Source organism: Sander vitreus, chromosome 13 (genome assembly GCF_031162955.1).
Source record: "Sander vitreus isolate 19-12246 chromosome 13, sanVit1, whole genome shotgun sequence".
NCBI classification, from domain to species: Eukaryota; Metazoa; Chordata; class Actinopteri; order Perciformes; family Percidae; genus Sander; species Sander vitreus.
In genome coordinates, this window is record NC_135867.1 from 11,036,981 (window position 1) to 11,055,698 (window position 18,718).

The 18,718-nt window shown below is 39.6% G+C and overlaps 1 protein-coding gene across 3 annotated transcripts in view; it reads left to right on the forward strand.

Moving 5' to 3' along the window:
- The window catches only part of LOC144527456 (rho GTPase-activating protein 26-like), a 107,620-nt gene that overhangs the window by 60,741 nt on the left and 28,161 nt on the right, over positions 1-18,718 (forward strand). For all 3 annotated transcript variants that reach the window (XM_078265477.1, XM_078265478.1, XM_078265479.1), the window contains exons 5-16: positions 1,563-1,664; positions 1,778-1,888; positions 2,701-2,805; positions 3,537-3,666; positions 5,208-5,308; positions 6,547-6,641; positions 8,320-8,398; positions 10,301-10,337; positions 11,478-11,543; positions 12,872-12,946; positions 14,460-14,544; positions 16,458-16,516. In XM_078265477.1, coding sequence (XP_078121603.1) covers positions 1,563-1,664; positions 1,778-1,888; positions 2,701-2,805; positions 3,537-3,666; positions 5,208-5,308; positions 6,547-6,641; positions 8,320-8,398; positions 10,301-10,337; positions 11,478-11,543; positions 12,872-12,946; positions 14,460-14,544; positions 16,458-16,516 — 1,045 coding nt within the window. The remainder of the gene's footprint in view (positions 1-1,562; positions 1,665-1,777; positions 1,889-2,700; positions 2,806-3,536; positions 3,667-5,207; positions 5,309-6,546; positions 6,642-8,319; positions 8,399-10,300; positions 10,338-11,477; positions 11,544-12,871; positions 12,947-14,459; positions 14,545-16,457; positions 16,517-18,718) is intronic.

The window sequence follows — 18,718 nt, forward strand, 5'->3', positions numbered from 1 at the left end:
ATAAAGTGTAAGCGTAGAATGTTGGATAAAAACTTCCACCACAATTTTCCGTCTTTTTACGGCTTGTTTTGTTTTACCAACAGGCCAAAATCCCCAAATATTCAGTTGACTGCGATGTAAAATGGAGGTGCAGTATGCATTTAAAATGTTACTTAAACAAAAGTATTAGGTTCAAAAATATACTTATAGTAGTGTCATTGGATTATGATTATTGATGCATTAATATGTCCATCGCTTTAATGTTGCAGCTGGTAAATGTAGAGGTAATTTAAATGTATTTATATATATTTTATATATTCCTTTACATACTGTTGGGTAGCATTTTTGATAAAACTATATCATTTATTTATTGGTTATATTTTGTATTGTTAATCTGAATCTTAGAAGTAACTAGTAACTCAGAGTAAAATGTACAATAATTGTCTCTGGGATGAAGTGGAGTAAAAGTATAAAGTAGCAGAAAATAGAAATACTCAAGTATAGTACAAGTACCTCGACTGTGTAGTTAAGTACAGTACTTGGGTAAATGTACTTACTTTCCACCACTGCTCGCATTTAAAAAGCTGGAACCAGTGAATGTTTGGCAATATTACTTGATATATAATAGAAAGTGATTAATGAAATAAGTTAGTTTCAGTATCAGTTAACTAAAAAGGGGGTTGTGAGTGTTTTTTATGTAAAACTTGAACAATAGAAGTACCAAATCTTTTAGTATGCCCCATGTTTTTGACCTTGTTTCTGAAGCTCCAACCTGGTCTCGTGATGAGTTTGGGATAAAGACATGCAATAATGTTAACTAATGTTAACTGGCCCGGGACAGATGTACATTAATAATACCCCAGGGCCTCTCTGACAGAGGGAGACCCACCCTAAGATGCCCTTCTTCTGTTTGTGTGTCCACTTCTCTCCTCGTTTCCCTTTTATGTCTCCCTTTACTGATATCCATATCTCCCCCTTCAACTGGCTTGAATTGGATTAAAGTTTAATGATCCTCATCTAACGTGACCATGAGAACATGGTCAGAGAAGAAACAGCTGCCGCATGTTTTTTCCTCATGTCTGTCTTGATCTTCTTGGACACTTTTCAGTCTTTTCTCAGTATTTTTCAATCCAGCAATCTTAGGAAATATACAGTACACACCCTGCTCTATCTGTCCCTGGTTTAATCATCCATCTATCTATCTGTCTCTTATGTCAGTGATGTCAGCTTTCATGAAACAGTCTGTTGTTTAATATGCAGCTGTGCGGAGGAACAATCTCATATTGGACTCCCTGAAAAATGGAAGATATTATGTGAAAGCTAAAATAAATTCACATTAAGGGAAGCTTGTCTTGCTCTCTCATCTCAACATCTGCAGTTCAGAATTTCTTTCCAACTGCACGAGGGCTACAGTATGGTTGATTGCAGATGGTAGTCACTGATCAAATTACTTGTAGAGACCATGTTAATATGATGCAAATTAGAATAGATGTTTGGTCTATTGAGTTAGCTGAGATGAAGTTTGATTATTTTGCCAGTCACCCAAATAAAAACTGATTTCTTTTTTGTTTTGTCTGTTATAGGAAGCCAGGAAAAAATATGACAAAGAGACAGAAAAGTATTGTGCAGTGCTGGAGAAGCACCTTAGCCTTTCAGCAAAGAAGAAAGAGTCCCACCTACATGAGGTAAGATGCTGTGTCCGAGTTCACTTCGCTTTCCTATCTCCCACCTGATATTTCTCATATTGTTTCCATAAATACCAGTCTGTCAGTCTTCTTATTGACCTTCCCCGTTGTAGGCGGACAACCAGGTAGATAATGTACGGCAGCATTTCTACGAGGTTTCTCTGGAGTACGTCTTCAAGGTGCAGGAGGTCCAAGAAAGGAAGATGTTTGACTTTGTGGAGCCTGTAAGACACTTGTTTTTTCTTCCTCTTTTATCTAATAAAAATTCTTTCTTCTTTCTATTCTTTTCCCCAGTTATTGTCCAGTTATTGTGCACACATGCATTTTTTTCAGCAGTGGTTTGTATTACACTTACTTGCTTTGACCTATCCACACCCAGCAGCTGCTCACTACAATCGCAGTCCTCAGTTGTTGACAAACAGCGTTTTGGAGGTTTTGGTGCCTTGCTCGAGGGCACGTAAATGGTAGTTGCTGAGGAAATTTTGCAATTTCAAAAAACATCACACAAGGCGGTCTTTACAAATTAGGTCTAATTCACTGCTTCTGTTTTAAGTTTTGTCTTTTAAAATGTAAGGTGTTCTCTTTGTCACATCTAGCATAACATTATGTTTCACTATTGGCCATAGTTTTGTGGTGCATACTGTACACAGTTGCAAATTGTCCTTACTTCTTGTTCTATGAATCTGCTAGTTAAAACATATCCGTTCACTTTTTCTACATTTCCTTGTTTCTTCTTCCTCTCTTCCTCTTCCACCTCCTCCACTCAATCTTCGCTCTCTTCACTAACCCACCTGCGTTTACTCTTTCTCCTCTTTCTGCACTTTTCTTCTCTCTTCCTCTGAATGCTCAACCTTATCACCCTTCTCTGCATTCCTATATTTCCTGCTCTTCCTCTACTCACACTGCATCTGCATTTATTCCCCATCTGCGTTCATTACCTTTCCTCATCTTTCTCCTTTTCTCGGTTTTCTATGTTTACCCTTTACCCTTCGTTCTTCGATCTACCTAATTTTCTCACTGGTTTTGTGTCCCTCAGCTGTTGGCATTCCTCCAAGGCCTGTTCACCTACTATCACCACGGCTATGAGCTGGCAAAGGACTTCAACCACTTCAAGACTGATCTCACCATCAGCATACAGAATGTAAGGTGTCACACACACACACACACACACACACACACACACACACACACACACACTCACACTCACACACACTCACACTATAACCGTGAGCACTGTGCATACATATACATTTATTCAAGAAAAATAATCAATGTTTGTTTTTCAGTTAGATGTGGCAATATTTGTAGAGTGATAATGAATGATACATCTGTGTCCTCCAGATTTTTAATTTTTTTTTACCGACTGAAACATTTGGAATGGCTTCACTTTCTTAGTAGTAATCTTCAACTGAAAAGGCTACTTCACACAAATTGCTACATTGAAGCATTGATGTTGAAAGTTCAAAGGCCATCTAAAGTCATTCTGTCATTTAGGTCTGCTTCATTAGCACAGAGGAAACATTTTAGAATGTATTTTGTACAAGAAAACAATCCTCCAAATGTGAAAAGGCTGCAGGCTGAAAGGAGTTCAAAGGTCAAGCAGTTACTCAAAGAGTCATAGGAAATTGAAATCGAGACCTAAAGGACATCCAAAAACCCCACTACAAAAAAGGGAGCTAAGAAAAAAAGGAGAAAAATATCATATTCAGGGGTTGTTTTGTTTCTGTAATATAGATTTTTTTCCCCCATGTATTTCTTATTCTGCTAAAAAAATAGGTTTGTGTATGTTACACTGTGGTTGCGAGTTAAGCTGACTCAGAATCAGACCATTCAGTAAAAGGCCTCTGTGCTCCTCTGTGTTCATGTTGACAGACGAGGAACCGTTTTGAGAGCACGCGGTCGGAGGTGGAAAGTCTGATGAGGAAGATGAAGGAGAATCCACATGAACACAAGAGTGTCAGCCAGCACACCATGGAGGGATACCTGTTTGTGCAGGAGAAACGTACGTATCGGCCCACTTCTGTGTGTGTGCACATGTTACATCTTAAGCCGCACTTCCGTCAAACACTTTTGGTGTAGTACGTTTAGAACCGTATGTAACCCGTATGGAAAACACTAGATATGTTCTGCGTTTCCACTGCAGACGGTACTATTAAATGTAGGCGGTGTTGTTACTGGATGGTAATAGCCATGGACAGCCATGCGCTGAGAAACGAGCTAAAAAACCTATTTATTCCTCACTGTTCCATCCATTTCTCGCTGTATTTCCTCTTCGCCGACGATGCAGAGGAACGTCTGCACCAATCACAGACTGCAGGCTTTCTAGCTCCACCTTTTAGTATCGGATCAGCGTGCCAGGTACCTCAACAATTCAATTCAATTCAATTTGATTTATAGTATTAAATCATAACAAGAGTTATCTCAAGACACTACAGATAGAGTAGGTCTAGACCACACTCTATAATTTACAAAGACCCAACAATTCCATTAATTTCCCCAAGAGCAAGCATTTAGTGCGACAGTGGCGTGGAAAAACTCCCTTTTAGGAAAAAACCTCAAGTGGTGAGGAAAACTTCCTTTTAGGGAGAAACCTCGGACAGACCTCCGTTCCGGGCCTTTCTGTGTGGAGATTGTATGTTCTCCCCACGTTTGCGTGGGTTTCCTCTGGGTGCTCCGGTTTCCCCCACCATCAGAAAACATGTACTAGGTTCTCCAGTCAGTGCCCTTGATCAAGGCACTGGCTCAGATCTGGAGTTGGTCCCCGGGCGCTGTAAATGGCTGCCCACTGCTCCCTTGAGGGATGGGTTAAATGCAGAGAATGAATTTCGCTACATGTATGTGACAATAAAGTACCTTTTGGTAGGCGGTGTCTGACGGTGCCGGTTGGGGGTGTGACTTATTATAGTCACAATAAACATAATGGAACTATGACTAGAAAAAGTAGTAGACAACAGAGGGGAAACGAAAAAACGGAATATAACGTAGCATTTATTTTGGTACCATCCACAACTTTTGACAATAGAAATGCAAAAATAATCATTAAAATGTGTGGTGGAAACGAGGCTTTACCATGAGGGCGCAATTTGGCAACAATTGACAGTACCATGGAAAAATGAATGAGTATGTGAGTGGTTGTGGTGTGTATATTTCGGCACAGTATGGTAAGGGCATGTTGTTTGGCACACGCATGCACACATGCACACACACACGCACACACACACACATTCTCTGTCGGAGCAGCAGGACAAACAAACCCTAATAAACCTATGGTTGAGGGAGTCAAGTCTGATCCATTGGAGACGTGACAGCAGCTCTGACCGCGTGCGGTTACCATGGTAACCTATCTAGCGCTAACGCAGGCATGACTAAGACTCCTGCCTTTTCCATCTTTTTTATTTTAACCCTGTCTCTCCCTCCTGCCTCTGTCTTTGTTTTTCTATGACTGTTTGACATCACAATTTTCTCTTCATGATTCTCTTCTTTTGTGGTTTTGTTTTTAACCTTCTCTTCACCTATCTCGATTTATTTCACTCTGTCCCTCAGGCTCATTTGTATCTACCTGGGTGAAGTACTACTGTACGTACCATCGTGAGCCCAAGAGGATCACTATGGTCCTATTTGACCCTAAATCGGGAGGGAAAACGGTGAGTTACTTTGGCCATTTAAATATACAGATAAGGTTATAATGTCACTAAACATCCAGGCTATCTGTCTAGATATCTACATATATATCTATATGCACGCAAATGTTCCACATGCTTAGACACACAGACACACTCATATATAGACACAAGAATGTCACTTCAGTCTACAACACAACAAGCTCTCTTTGCATGTCCGGGTGTATTTTTATTATTCCCAATACACGGCACAATGTCACAGGATATTTTGAGGGAAGCTACAATGAAAATTTGTTATTTTAAATCATCAACGGAAAATGCCAAGTTTTGCGTCAGTCCTTCGGCAACAAGAGGAGGAGCGTTTCTGACGCATGGTGCCATTTTACAGCAGCATACAGTCATACAGAGAAATATCAGTTTTAGAAAAGAGCGATAACAATTTCTCACACAACTATAGCCTCAGTAGATGAAAGTGCAGCCTTGCCAAAGATGTTTTGCGTAAGCAACATGACTCCAACTAATTTCTCAAAGTGGTTTCGGTTATTGTCACACTCTCCACCCACAAACTGAAAAAGCCAAAGCTGATGCAAGTTCAGGCCTGTTTTTATGAGGGTTCGCACGGAGCGTTTTGATTGGTTAACTCAAGGAAAAGTAGAAACACTGAACACTACAGAAAGCCTTTCAGTATCCACTATCCACACCGTAAGACAGCAACAACATATAGAGGATCAGTCAAGATGATAACATCAGATGTGGGCCCATAACTGTTTCGTAAGAGAATCAAACCTCACGGAAATTCTTTGCATGTGTGTTGAATGTATCTGTAAAAATGTAAATAAAATATTTAAAACAAATATGTAAAAAAAAACTTATGATACCCACATGTTATGAAAGGCATATTTTCACATGAAGAACAGTTTTAACCAGATGTTGTTCTTGCCTGAAGCTAAGGAGCTAAGTGTCTCATGAAGAGTGTGTGATGGGGTTCAGTCTTTGATGAGGCAAGGCTCAAATCGTTTCAATTGCTTCTGTCTGTCCAACATAATCTCAATGTGCTTAGTTAGGCAAGTTGGAAAAGCTTCAGTTGAAGTTGAGTCATGAGAGGAATGAGAGGGAGAAACATCCTTCATCATCTCAAATGTTATCCATGGTGTGGTTAATACTCTGCAAGTTGGTGATGCATGCATCAAAATGATAGTAATGTGCTATGATAGTTTTTTTTTTTTTTTTTTAGTTTATATCTTTTACTCTCTCTTTGTCAGGGAGAAGAGGAGAGCTTCACCCTCAAGTCGTGCACCAGGAGGAAGACAGACTCGATAGAAAAGAGGTTCTGTTTTGATGTGGAGGCTGTGGACAGGTCAGTGAGTGTGTGATTTGACTGTCTCCGGTCCAAACCATGGACTTGCCACACAATCTTCCTTTGACCCACCTCCCAACTGCTTCCTGTCCACATTGTTCTTCTTTATCTCTTATCAATACAACACATTTCATTTCTGTTTATGGTACACATCGTATCTTTATTTTGGAGTTTGATGAATTCTCTAGAAATTACAGGGACATGAATCTGTTTCACAACTTGTTTCACACAAAGTACAAAAGGTAGTGATTTTCAGGTGATTGTTTCCCCCAGCAACCCAACAGCTTTCTGAAAAAGACACAAGCAAGCCAGGGAAGAGTTAAATATGTAGGGCTTCTGACTTATTATAGAAGGTCAGGGAAGCGTCATGAAATTCGACACCATTGAATTCTGTCTTCATGCAACTAATTACAGCTAATCGGCCACCAGTTCAGTGAGTGGCATCAGGTTTTCTTTTCTTGCTTGGTGTTATTACAGCTAACAGACACATGGGGGTGCTCAGTTAATTTGGACTTGAAGACGAGACATTGTGGCTGTATGTCTCCTCATTCTCGGCTCCCTGCGCTGCTTCTCTTCCTACACTCCTCCTCCTCCCCCTCCTCCTTCTCCCTCCCTACTCCTCCTCAACAACCCTTCCTCTTTCAAATATACACAACTCACCTAGTCATTATCACATCCTCTTATTTCCTGTCCCCGTTGTGCCTTTATTTATATTACCAGTGTGCGTGTGTGGTGTGCATCTGTTGGTGTGTGTTTGTTTGTCCATCTCTAAAGTAATATAACGTATTATTTCCTCGAATAGTGTGTCCACACATAATTTGGGTGCTGCTGTTGCACATAAATACATTTGATTACATCCGTTTTGTAAACAGTTGTTTTGCTTTGCATATATTTGTATGTGTGTGTGTGTGTGTGCCCATGTGCAGAACGTGGCTGTGCACATGCATGTGAGTGTGATTAAACTCTGGGTGGTGTGTCATGATTGAAGGACAGTGTATAGATTGGTTTGGGTTGAGGGGGTTGTAGTGCTGCGGAGGTGACGTCTGAAGGTGAGTGTTCTGCCAGTGACAGGATGACAGACTTTATAGGGCCGATTGAAAACCTTTAGAGGACTGGATGGACATGACCAATGAGGCTGTGTGTGTGTGCTGTGTGTGTTGTGTTGTGCACAGTGTAGATCTATTCAGATGCACAGCTTGAACACCACTACTCCTCTCTTTCCCTTCATATGTTTCTCCTTCTACTTAGCCGCCCATTCCTGGCACACACACTGAAGGTTGCCTGTATCAGGGTGATCTTTGTTGCTTAGTCGAATGAATCCTCTGTTAATTTTCAGGCTAAATTCTTTGTCCTTTTTGTGATCCTTTTATGGTGAGAAAGCTGTTGATACCTCTGTCATACCTCTGGCACCCACAAATGAATATGCTTTGCCCTTGAATATGTATGAGATTTGCATGCAGAGATCTTTTTACACACCTGTGTTCATCTGAGGAATTTCTTTAGGCGAGAAGCTTTAAAGGGTGATGTTATCGTTGTTATGATGAAGTATTTGCATGTTTGTCTTTGTGTGTGTTCCACAAGTATTTGCGAGTTTTGTTGATAGTTTTTGACACAGTTTCCACTGATCTTGATGTCAGATAAGCTAATTGTACCTCTTGTGTGTTTGTGTTTGACCAAGACCGGGAGTAATGACCATGCAGGCTCTGTCAGAAGAAGATCGCAGGCTGTGGATGGAGGCCATGGATGGGAGAGAACCGGTAGGTTACCAAGGTTACCAGTTAGAACATGTCAGCTAAGCAAAATAAGAGCTCAAATAATTTTTGTAGCATTGGCTGGACTTTAGCAGCCCTCCCGCTGTACATACTGGCAGAGCATACGTGCATAGCGTGATGTTACCTGCCAACACAAAGATGAATCTGAGGGGACAACAGATGATTAATGAGATAGTAAAGGAGACACAAACACAATACGTTTCTCTAATCTTTTAATAATCTTTTAATAGAAATACTGGGTAATTTAGCTACTTCAGGCCTTAAACAATGAAACAATCAGTCTATGGCGTTGTTGCTAACAGCTCTTCACATACAGTATGCAACCTGTGATGAGGGCTTCATTTAATAATTTATAATTTAATAATTTATACTCTTTATTGATCCCCAATGGGGTAATTACAATTTACACTGTGTTATTACACACTACACACAGGCCTGAAATACTCACAAGCAAGAAAGTTTTGGGAACGACTGGCATTATCCCATAGACAATGTTGGTGTTCACGTTCCTAATAGAAAAGTTGACTAAGAGGCAGTTTCACCGACTCTTGGTTTATGCCTTCTTATTATACCGCTTTGTTTGCCCTAAGGCTGGAAGTGTGTATTAGTGCTTCGTTTCACACTCTTCATTTAGTTACGTTCATGTCCCAACACCTCCCTAATCCTGCAAATGTGCAAAGGTAATTACCATCAACAAAGCCACTGCAAGATTCAACAAGTGACACACCAACCCGATAATCGGCCGTCAGACAGTCTGGCGAGGTCAGTGACTCGAGTCTGTTCGGTGTGTTCCGTGCCGTCGCCGTCCGAGGAGCTGTCGGCCTTCATTTTGGCCGACCTGACTTGTTGCTTCGGAGGGCGGGCAGTCGGACTCCATGAACAATCTGATTGGTGGAGTGCTAACCCGGAAATGACAGCCGGGATGAGCATGACTAAGCCTCTCAAAATCTGACGAAAATCTTTTAAACTGACCTTTGTCGATCTGAAATGAAGACAGATTCAGCAACTGCATGGCCTATTTCTCGCTTAAAATGTTTTTCAGAAACACGTTTCGGTGAACTATTTTAGTACAATATGAGATCGTATTCTGAACAAGCCGCCATTATGCCCAGTTGAAAAATCCGGGAGCAACCAGACCCACGTGAGGCATTCGTCCAATCAGCTGCCGGTTTTCATTTTTTAGGCGACAATACAGATTAGCTGTGCCTGCTGTTATGAAGACATATTACACGCTCAAGTCGGCGTCGCTTCGGTGTGTTCTGAGGCACTTTTTGGACCTCGGGGAGCCGACTGATCAGTCAGTAAGCAAGCAGTCAGCGGTCGGGTTAGTGTGTTAGGGGCTAGAAGCACATCCTACCTTTGTTGTTGTTGAGACCTCTTCTTTGTCTGTTACTGTACCTTCACCTTGATAGTCAATATAAACTTACCACTGACCACAGCTACAAGGTGCACACCATGTCCAGTTCATCGTTAACAAGCCCAGACAAATGGAGTGGATTCGAGCATCAACACACATAGTCATATATAGTTCAGGCATAAAGGTGTACACACCATTACCATGGGAACAGGAGTTATGCACATTGTTGAAAAGCCAAAAATAAATGTGACATTTGTATACGTTCCTCAATATCCTGATGTATCCCAGATTTTGTGTTCAGGTTTTCTCTATTAAGTGAAATAAGCAGCATTTGCTAACAAACATTCAAAGCATAATAGGCACATAACTAGGCACATAATAAGGCACATGTAGAAAAAAATAACACAACAGCATGTGTCTTTCTTTTTTGTGTGAAATGTTGACTACAGATGTGATTTACACATATATCATTGCCCCAATAGGCTTAGCTGTAAATGATGTTCTAGCTGTGTGTGTGTGTTTATTTGCAGGTATACAATCTGAACAGAGACAACCAGGCTGAGGGCAGTAAGTAGCTTTAATTATCTGTCCTTTGGTAACTGTTTATTCAAGGGTTCAGTGTTATTTAGCATTATCATCTGACTTTATGTATTGGCAAGGTTAGGGTTAGCTTAAAAGAGCCCTAAGGGATCGTCCACGATAATAAACGGCACCTCTGATTAATATTTAGATAATTTGATAACGGTTTAATTTAGCCACTTACCGATTTTTCCTGCTAAAAGCTAAGGAGTTAGCCATCACAGGGGTGTCTTTGGTGTCTTTGTAGCCTTTACAGAAGGTTTTCCATCCAGCCTGGAAGTTGTGCCTCTTTTCGGAGTTGTTCAGCAATACATCCAAACTCTTATATCCAAGATTTATCCACTTGATGTCCATAATTTATCAATTTTCCGTCATTTTTGCCGCTAGCTCGATGCTAGCTGCCATTTTGAATATCCCATGATGCTTTGCGAGATTGTGTTGACATCTTTCAACCAATGGGAAGGCAGGTCCGTCATACAAAGAGTATATGGAGTGTAAAGATAGATCACTCCAGTCTATTACCGTTCTACAGAGAAGAATGTTTTGAGATGTGGCACACATTTGGGCCTTTTTTGTGAATGTCATGAGGGCAAAAGCGTCTGGACTTCTTTTGAAAAAAATTATATATTTTGTCAACTGTATAAGTTATAATGTTTATTTCTTCACAGTGTGACTCCTAATACATATGGGAACTGATTTAGACAGGAGATTGGCTTAGCTTTTATTGATATGTGTGTGATATCAATACATATCTGTGAGATTCATGTTCCGTTTTATTTATTTATTTGTCTTTAAGGACATACAACTTTTGTTTTACATTCAAGTGACCTCACTGCAGCACAAATATTCTAATAGCCCAGTTTTTCCTGAAAAAAATGATGTTCATAAATTGACTGTAGACAACAGGGTTGATGTTTTACAAGCTTTTTTAGAAAATAAAACCAGATGGATAATGAACTGTAAACATGACCTTAGGTATCTGAGGGTTAAATAACATGGATACTGCATTTATATATGAATATTAAAAATGCTCTGTATGTTTTGTTTTTTCAAATATATTCATATCCCAAAAATCAAACGCACTTCTTCTGACTCTGTAATCATCCTGTTTGTCTCCCTCTCCATCAGTGGCCCAGCTGGATGTGATTGGGTTCAACGTGATGAAAAAATTCATTTATGCAGTGGAGACTCGAGGTACAATGTTAACTCAGATTCTTGTCTGTGGATTTCCTGCTTCTTTAGTATGATGCACTCAGATCTGTACTTTTTATGTCCCACCACAGTGGTACACAGTCTAGTGGATTGATAAGCTTTTTGTTTTGGATCGTTGGTCAGACAACACAAGTTATTTGAAGAGGTCAACTTGGGCTTTCGAATACTTAATCAGCTATTTATTATTCACTATATTCTGACATTTTGTAGACCAAAAGATCATTCAAGAAGTCACTAATTTTAGTCTTAAATTAATACTACAAATCAGAAATTGTGAAACCCTTTGTAATGTAGACAGGATCTTTGAGCAGACGAAGTTTTTACACAAGAATTCCCTCTTATAAAAATGTTTCTATGTATGTGTGTTGGAGCACCTTGTAATAGTGTGTTTGATGTATAACCAAACATATAAAATATAACACATTTTTATCCTTCATACTTGAAGTATATGAGTATGTAGTTCAAATGAATACCAACCATGAGTTATGTGGAGAGAAATACAGTATATTGACATGGATATATTAGCAAATTAATCATGACTTTAATGAGCTCATTAGGTGAATATTAGGACATTGATAACACCACATTACATACAATATACCAACAAAAAATGTACCCTACGTTTATGCAGTATGTATACATAGTATGTATGTAGGTGACCAGCTATGCAGTGAGCTAAAATCAGTAAAGCTTTTACTGGAAGCTAGTGTGAAACTGTATAAAACAGTATTGGACAACAAATCCAATGACCGTATGACTGTATTTCTGCTGACGCATTTACATTTTGATGGTATATAATGACAGCCGTTTTATTTTTTACATGGGGGACATGTATGAACATAAAAATGGAACAAAGAAAATGGATGTTGATAATTAAATGTCAAGGCAAATGTACATGTACTTAGATGTTAAATCTACTTTTATTATACTGAAATAGTTTGTCATTTCAGTAATCCTTGCTCACTGTCCTGCTCTTGGTTCTCATGAAATGTATGCTGAGTAATAGTCTTCCTACACCTTTTTAGATTCAGCAGTTTGATTTTCTGTGATGTAATATTAATTAAATAGCAGTCTTTGAGTGGTGTAAGTGTGTATTAATGCCTTCTTCCTGATGTTAAACCAGAAGGCTGCCTGTTTTTTTGACTAAACACCATCTAGTTTAGGATTGATTGTAAGTTACCATTTGTTTGGTAAAATTCTCTTGCTAATGTACTTTACCTTTTATCTTCAGTAAGTTCAAATGCAGCAAGTGTACAATGCTTATGTAAGGAAGCACTGAGATTAAGAACGGGGTAACCTCTCTTCTCCAGGTATCGATGATCAGGGCTTGTACAGAATCGTTGGCGTCAACTCCAGAGTACAAAAACTACTAGGCCTCGCTATGGGTAAACACACACTCATACAAATTTAGTCAAACTGAAAATACAATATATGTTCTCTTCTGTAATACAGTTGTGTTCAGAATAATAGCAGTGTGTTTAAAAAAAGTTTGTGTTACCTTTACAGAAAGTGAAGAAAAAGGAATATTAGGCTGTTTATTAGGCTGGAATAATAGCAGTATTTGCATTTTGCTTTACAAACTCAAACATTTACTGTATAAACTGAAAAATGTCTCAAGGGTTTGCTTTACTTTGAATCACTGCACTAATATTTAGTTGCATAACCATTATTTCTGAGAACTGCTTCACATCTGTGTTGCATGGAGTCAACCAACTTCTGGCACCTGTGAACAGGTATTCTAGCCTAGGACGTTTGAACTACATTCCATAATTCCTCTGCATTACTGGGTTTTGCCTCAGAAACAACATTTCTGATGTCACCCCACAAGTTTTCTATGGGATTGAGGTCTGGGGATTGGGCTGGCCACTCCGTAACATAAATCTTTGCTTGCTTACTGGTGTGTTTTGGGTCATTGTCTTGTTGAAATACCCATTTCAAAGGCATTTCCTCTTCAGCATAAGGCAACATGACCTCTTGAAGTATTTTGATGTATTGAAACATTGATAAATAGGCCCAACACCACAGTATGAGAAACATCCCCATAACATAATTTTTGCACCACCATGCTTTACGGTCTTCACAATGTACTGTGGCTTGAATTCAGTGCATGGGGGTCGTCGGACAAACTGTCTGCGGCCCTAGATCCAAAAAGAACAATTTTGCTCTCATCAGTCCACATAATGTTGCACAATTTCTCCTTTGGGCAGTCAATGTGTCCTGTTGCAAATTTCAACCTATTCAGTACATGTGTACAACAGTACTCACAGGTAACTTTAAGTCTTCTTTGATTTTCCTGGAGCTGATCATTGGTTGAGCCTTTGCCATTTTGGCTATTCTTTGATCCATTCGAATGGTAGTTGACTGTTTTTTCCCATGTCGTTCAGGCTTTGGATGCCATTTCAAGGCATTTGAAATCATTTTGGCTGAGCAGCCTATAATTTTTTGAATATCTTTATGTTTTCCCCTCTCCAATCAACATTTTAATCAAAGTCCGCTGTTCCTCAGAGCAATGTCTGAAATGACCCATTTTGCTGAGTATTTCAGTGTGAAATGCACTATAACCAGCATGCACAACATTTGCTTCTTTCCTTCCTTAAATATGGGCCATAACTGACACCTGTTTCTTCACAGAATCAATCACCTCACTAATTGAACACAACACTGCTATTATTTTGAACATGCCCCTTTCAATTACACAGAATAAGCAGCATGCATGTCATGACTGTTGGGTCTGTTGGTTTTCTATGACTCTACAACCTACTAGTAAATTATTTGCCATGTGGAAATATCACTTCTACCAAGAAATTTGATTTATGAGGTTAGTGATGTTGGACTGCTATTATTTTGAACACAACTGTATATATATTTTTTGTTTCCATCTTCATTTTTGTCCATCAGATCCTAAGACATGTGCTGATGTGGAGCTGGAAAACTCAGAGTGGGAGATCAAGACTATCACGAGTGCTATTAAGCACTATCTCAGGTTTGTGTAAAAGCTTATAGAGATGCATATACCATATAAAACATAAAACAATCTATAGATGTAGATAATACAAAAGTAAAAGTATTACTTATGACCCACTAGAAGTGTGTGGTAGTATCTGTATCTTCAGGGGTGTAGCATAAACTTCTGGGCCCTGTAAAAAGGCATTCTCTATGGGCCCCTCCCCACATCCACAACTATTCATTCAAGCATCTTTTTGGGTTCTCCTTACAAGAGGGCCCTGGGTACTCTGTCCCCTTTCCACCCCCACTCTGTCGCCCCTGTGTATCTTCAGTGACCCTGTCCTCTGCCTGCATTTTGTCTTTTCTTTTTATTTTGGTCAGTCAGGACGTTTTGGGCTGTCAACAAAGAGCCTTTGGGCCCCACGTGGGTGTGTAACCCCCAGCCAACAACAGTCAGTAGGTTGTGCAGCCCTTTCTCATTTCCAGCTGCTGCTTTGCTGGCATCGACACACGTTTAACTGACACAGACACACATAGAAACAGACAGGATGAAGCTCTGCATTCACTCATAATCCAGCAATGTGGCACCTTCCCACAGAGGTGTGTGTGTGTCTGTGTGTTTGTGCTTTAGAACATAACCACTGTAAAAAATAGCTTTTTATTCCTCTGAGTCACTGCTTTTTTCGCTGCTCCCTATCTTCATTCATTCTCTAGCTCGCTCGAACACTGCTGCGCCAACTTTGAACTTTCTTTGTGAACAAACAGTTAGGGATACTCATTACATAATATGCCTTTAAAGCAAGTTTATTGACATGCTTTTATATTATCGGCAAGAAGTCAAATATCTTATACTGTATTATTGCATGTCTCATATAGCTTTCTCATTTATAGTTTGGTCAACGTAAAGCCCCAATAAAGTCAGCAAAAAAGTCCCTAAGCCATCGTAGACTTTAGTAAATCACATTTTTACAACCTTTTTCACAGCCTGAATATGAAAACTCTCTCTAATGGTAACAGGATTGCTAGTAGAACTTTTTACATGTTTACACATGTAAAAAGTGTATACATGTACAGTTATTCTTCCATTGTATGGTGGAACGGAGGCACTTAGCTCAAATGCAAATTGCTGCTTTCTGTCTCTTGTATAAAACATCTTAGGCCTGGATCCACCTCAATACATTGTTAATTTTCCAGTTTTCTAAGCCAGTATTTGCTTGTTAAGCCTACTTTTCATTTTAGAAACTTTTATTTTCCCATAGAGGGATTATTCCTAGCACCAATTTCTGTTTCTTCCACTTATTACACAGTATTTACACAGTTGAACACAATCATACGTGCCCAGTACAACTCTAGCCATATCTGCTGGTCACTGACTGTATAACTGTCTATGGTTAAATGACTTCCTTTTTTTCCTCAACAATTGGTAATGAGGGAAGGATCAGGATTGTGGGAGGCCAGGAATAGGCGGCTAAGTAGAAGGAGAAACATATGAAGGGAAAGCGAGGAGTAGTGGTGTTCAAGCTGTGCATCTGAATAGATCTACACTGCACAACACAAACACACAGCTAAACAAACATTCATACACACACACACACACACACACACACACACACACGCAATTCATTAGCACATAAATGGACAGCTTCAAAGAGAGTGGCTATCCACGCACTTACATATACACACACCACACGTACACACATTAACAGCATTAGGACCTCAGGTCAGGCCTCATTGAGAACCAGAAGGAGTCATTACACTCCTCAGGCAGAAGTGATGAACTGATATCCAGCTGTGAAAGCTGGCATGTCGGAGATAAAAGACGAGAAGGAGAACATTTAGATGTACAGTTAGAGTGCTCATCCAGAACTCTCCAGATTCATTGATTTTTGCAAAGCTCCGTTTTCCAAGCTGACATTGTCCACCTGACGTCTCTGTCTCCTGTGTTTCCAGAGTGCTGCCCGGACCTCTCATGACATACCAGTACCAGAGGAGCTTCATCAAAGCAGCCAGTGAGTTTTTTTTTTTTTCCTTTTTGTGTGTCTTATTTGCCTATCAAATGTGAGTTCAGTCAGAAGAATATAAAACGGACTCTCTTGCAGTTTGAGGTTGTTTGATTCCCACTGATGTTAACCATGTAAAAACACTGCAAACAGCTATTCTAAGACCACCTTGGATTAAAAAAACATATACTGTAGTGAATAACGGACCATACGGTTTACATGGAGTGCTTGCAGCAAACTGCTAAGCAGGAGAATCCTTAAGTCCTTTGGTCTGTTGAGTCATATCATGTTGATACAGTATGTGCAGTTTATTAATGGATTAAAGATGGGTTAGAGTTGGTTTTTTTTCATTTTTGTAATACTTGAGACAGTGATTTGTTGTTCTATTCGTTCCTCTCAAAAAAAAATTCTGTTTAAAGCAATTTCTTAAACATTCCTCCTTGGTTTAATTCGGAGAATGACAAACATATGAATCATCTTGTGACTGAGGCCATGATTTTCTATTAAACCAGTTACAAATAGATGGTTCACCTACTGGGATAACAGGGCACCCACTGTGCCACCATGTCCCCTCTGTCTGTCCTGTCTGCTCTGGTAGCTTTTTGTTGTGTTGGGTACACAGTATGTTACTGACCTTCTGTGTGAAGTGTTTTTAGTTTGTACACAATATGTATAAGTGATTCAAACTCCCTAATGAAGGGGAAAAGCCTCTTCAGCTGATTTAAAAGTGACAACCTAATGAAAGTGTCTTGAGCTTTGTTGGGTTAAACAGCCGCTGCAAAATCTCTTTTTTCACCAGCACCTGATGGGTGTGGTATATTGAGTCAGGATGCATAACTTCATTTTCATAAAACAAATTGCCTAAACTCTCCCAACAGTCACTGCAATCATTTCAGTGTATTTTATTCTTGTCATGTGGCTCCTAGGCTACAAAAAACCTTTACAAGCACTTATTGATTTAGACCACAAAAAAAGAGACTTTGCATGATGACTCTTCACAGCAGAATGTAATAGTTTCTATCCCAAGTTTTGTTTGGCCTTGTTTGATATAGTTTATTTAGGCCTGATTAGCCTGGCTTCGTATGGTCTGGTCCATTTTCGTGTAGCTACTGTATCTGCCTTTTACTGAATTTTTGAAAATTGGTCTTATTCTAACGAGCACAGGTGCAGTTAAATCTAGTCCGGTCCAGTCTGGTCTGCTTTGTTACAGGATGTGTCAGTGACTTTGTTTGCTTTGTTTGTTGGTAGCTAAGCCTCTAGAAAGCCGAGCTGACAGGGGAAGGAACTCCAGGAAATGACTGTATGTCTCTGGCAACACTACCAGGAAATGGCTCCATATTGAGGCCAACTGGAGAGAAAATAAGAAAACTGGGATAAAGTGTGTATTGGGAGAAAGCGTGGCAGTTAAGAATGCCAAGGTAGCTGGTTTGATACTAACTTGGACCACTAATGCTATAATGCATTCATGGTTTTGTAATAATCATAAACTATGTCACATGCTTGCCAACTATTTATATAAGTTTACAGATTTATAGTCTTTCTTTATGTTTAACTTCTTCCCTCTCCTTTTCCTCTGCCATTCATTGGTTTCTGTTTCCGTGGGTGTTTGTATTTGCATGTCATAAATTTGAGGGTGAATGCATATGTGCAGAATGCGTGTCTGCTTGTGTGAGTATGCTTTTGTATTTTTTCCAAGGTGGAATTTCGCAGAAGCAGCAGGGTGTTTTGAGGACAGTGTCCTTGGTTGAACTCCCTCTTTCAGCTCTTCCCTTTCTCCTCCTCTCTTTCACGCATCCTCTCCAGCTCCTCCCACCACCTTGTTTGCGAACCTTATATTCCCCCTCCTCCTCCTCTGGTTTCGTCTTGGCTTACTCTCTCCCATCCCGTGCTAATCTAGTTTTAGATATCTGGTTTTAAATATCTGGTTTAAATGGAGAGCTTAGTGTTTTCAGGTTTGTTGGGTCAAACAACAGCTGCAAAACTTTCCCCTTTCTATTCTTCTTTACCAGCACCTGATGGGTATGGTGTAAATCAGTCAGGGTAAATAATTTTGTTTCAAAAAAATACTCGGCTGTCTTGAAGACAGATTGCCTAAACTCTCCAACAGTCACTGCAATCATATCAGTGTATTTGATTTTTCTCATGTGGCTCCTAGGTTAGAAAATTGAGTTTTTGTAGCACTAACTGATTTAGACCATGAAATAGAGACTT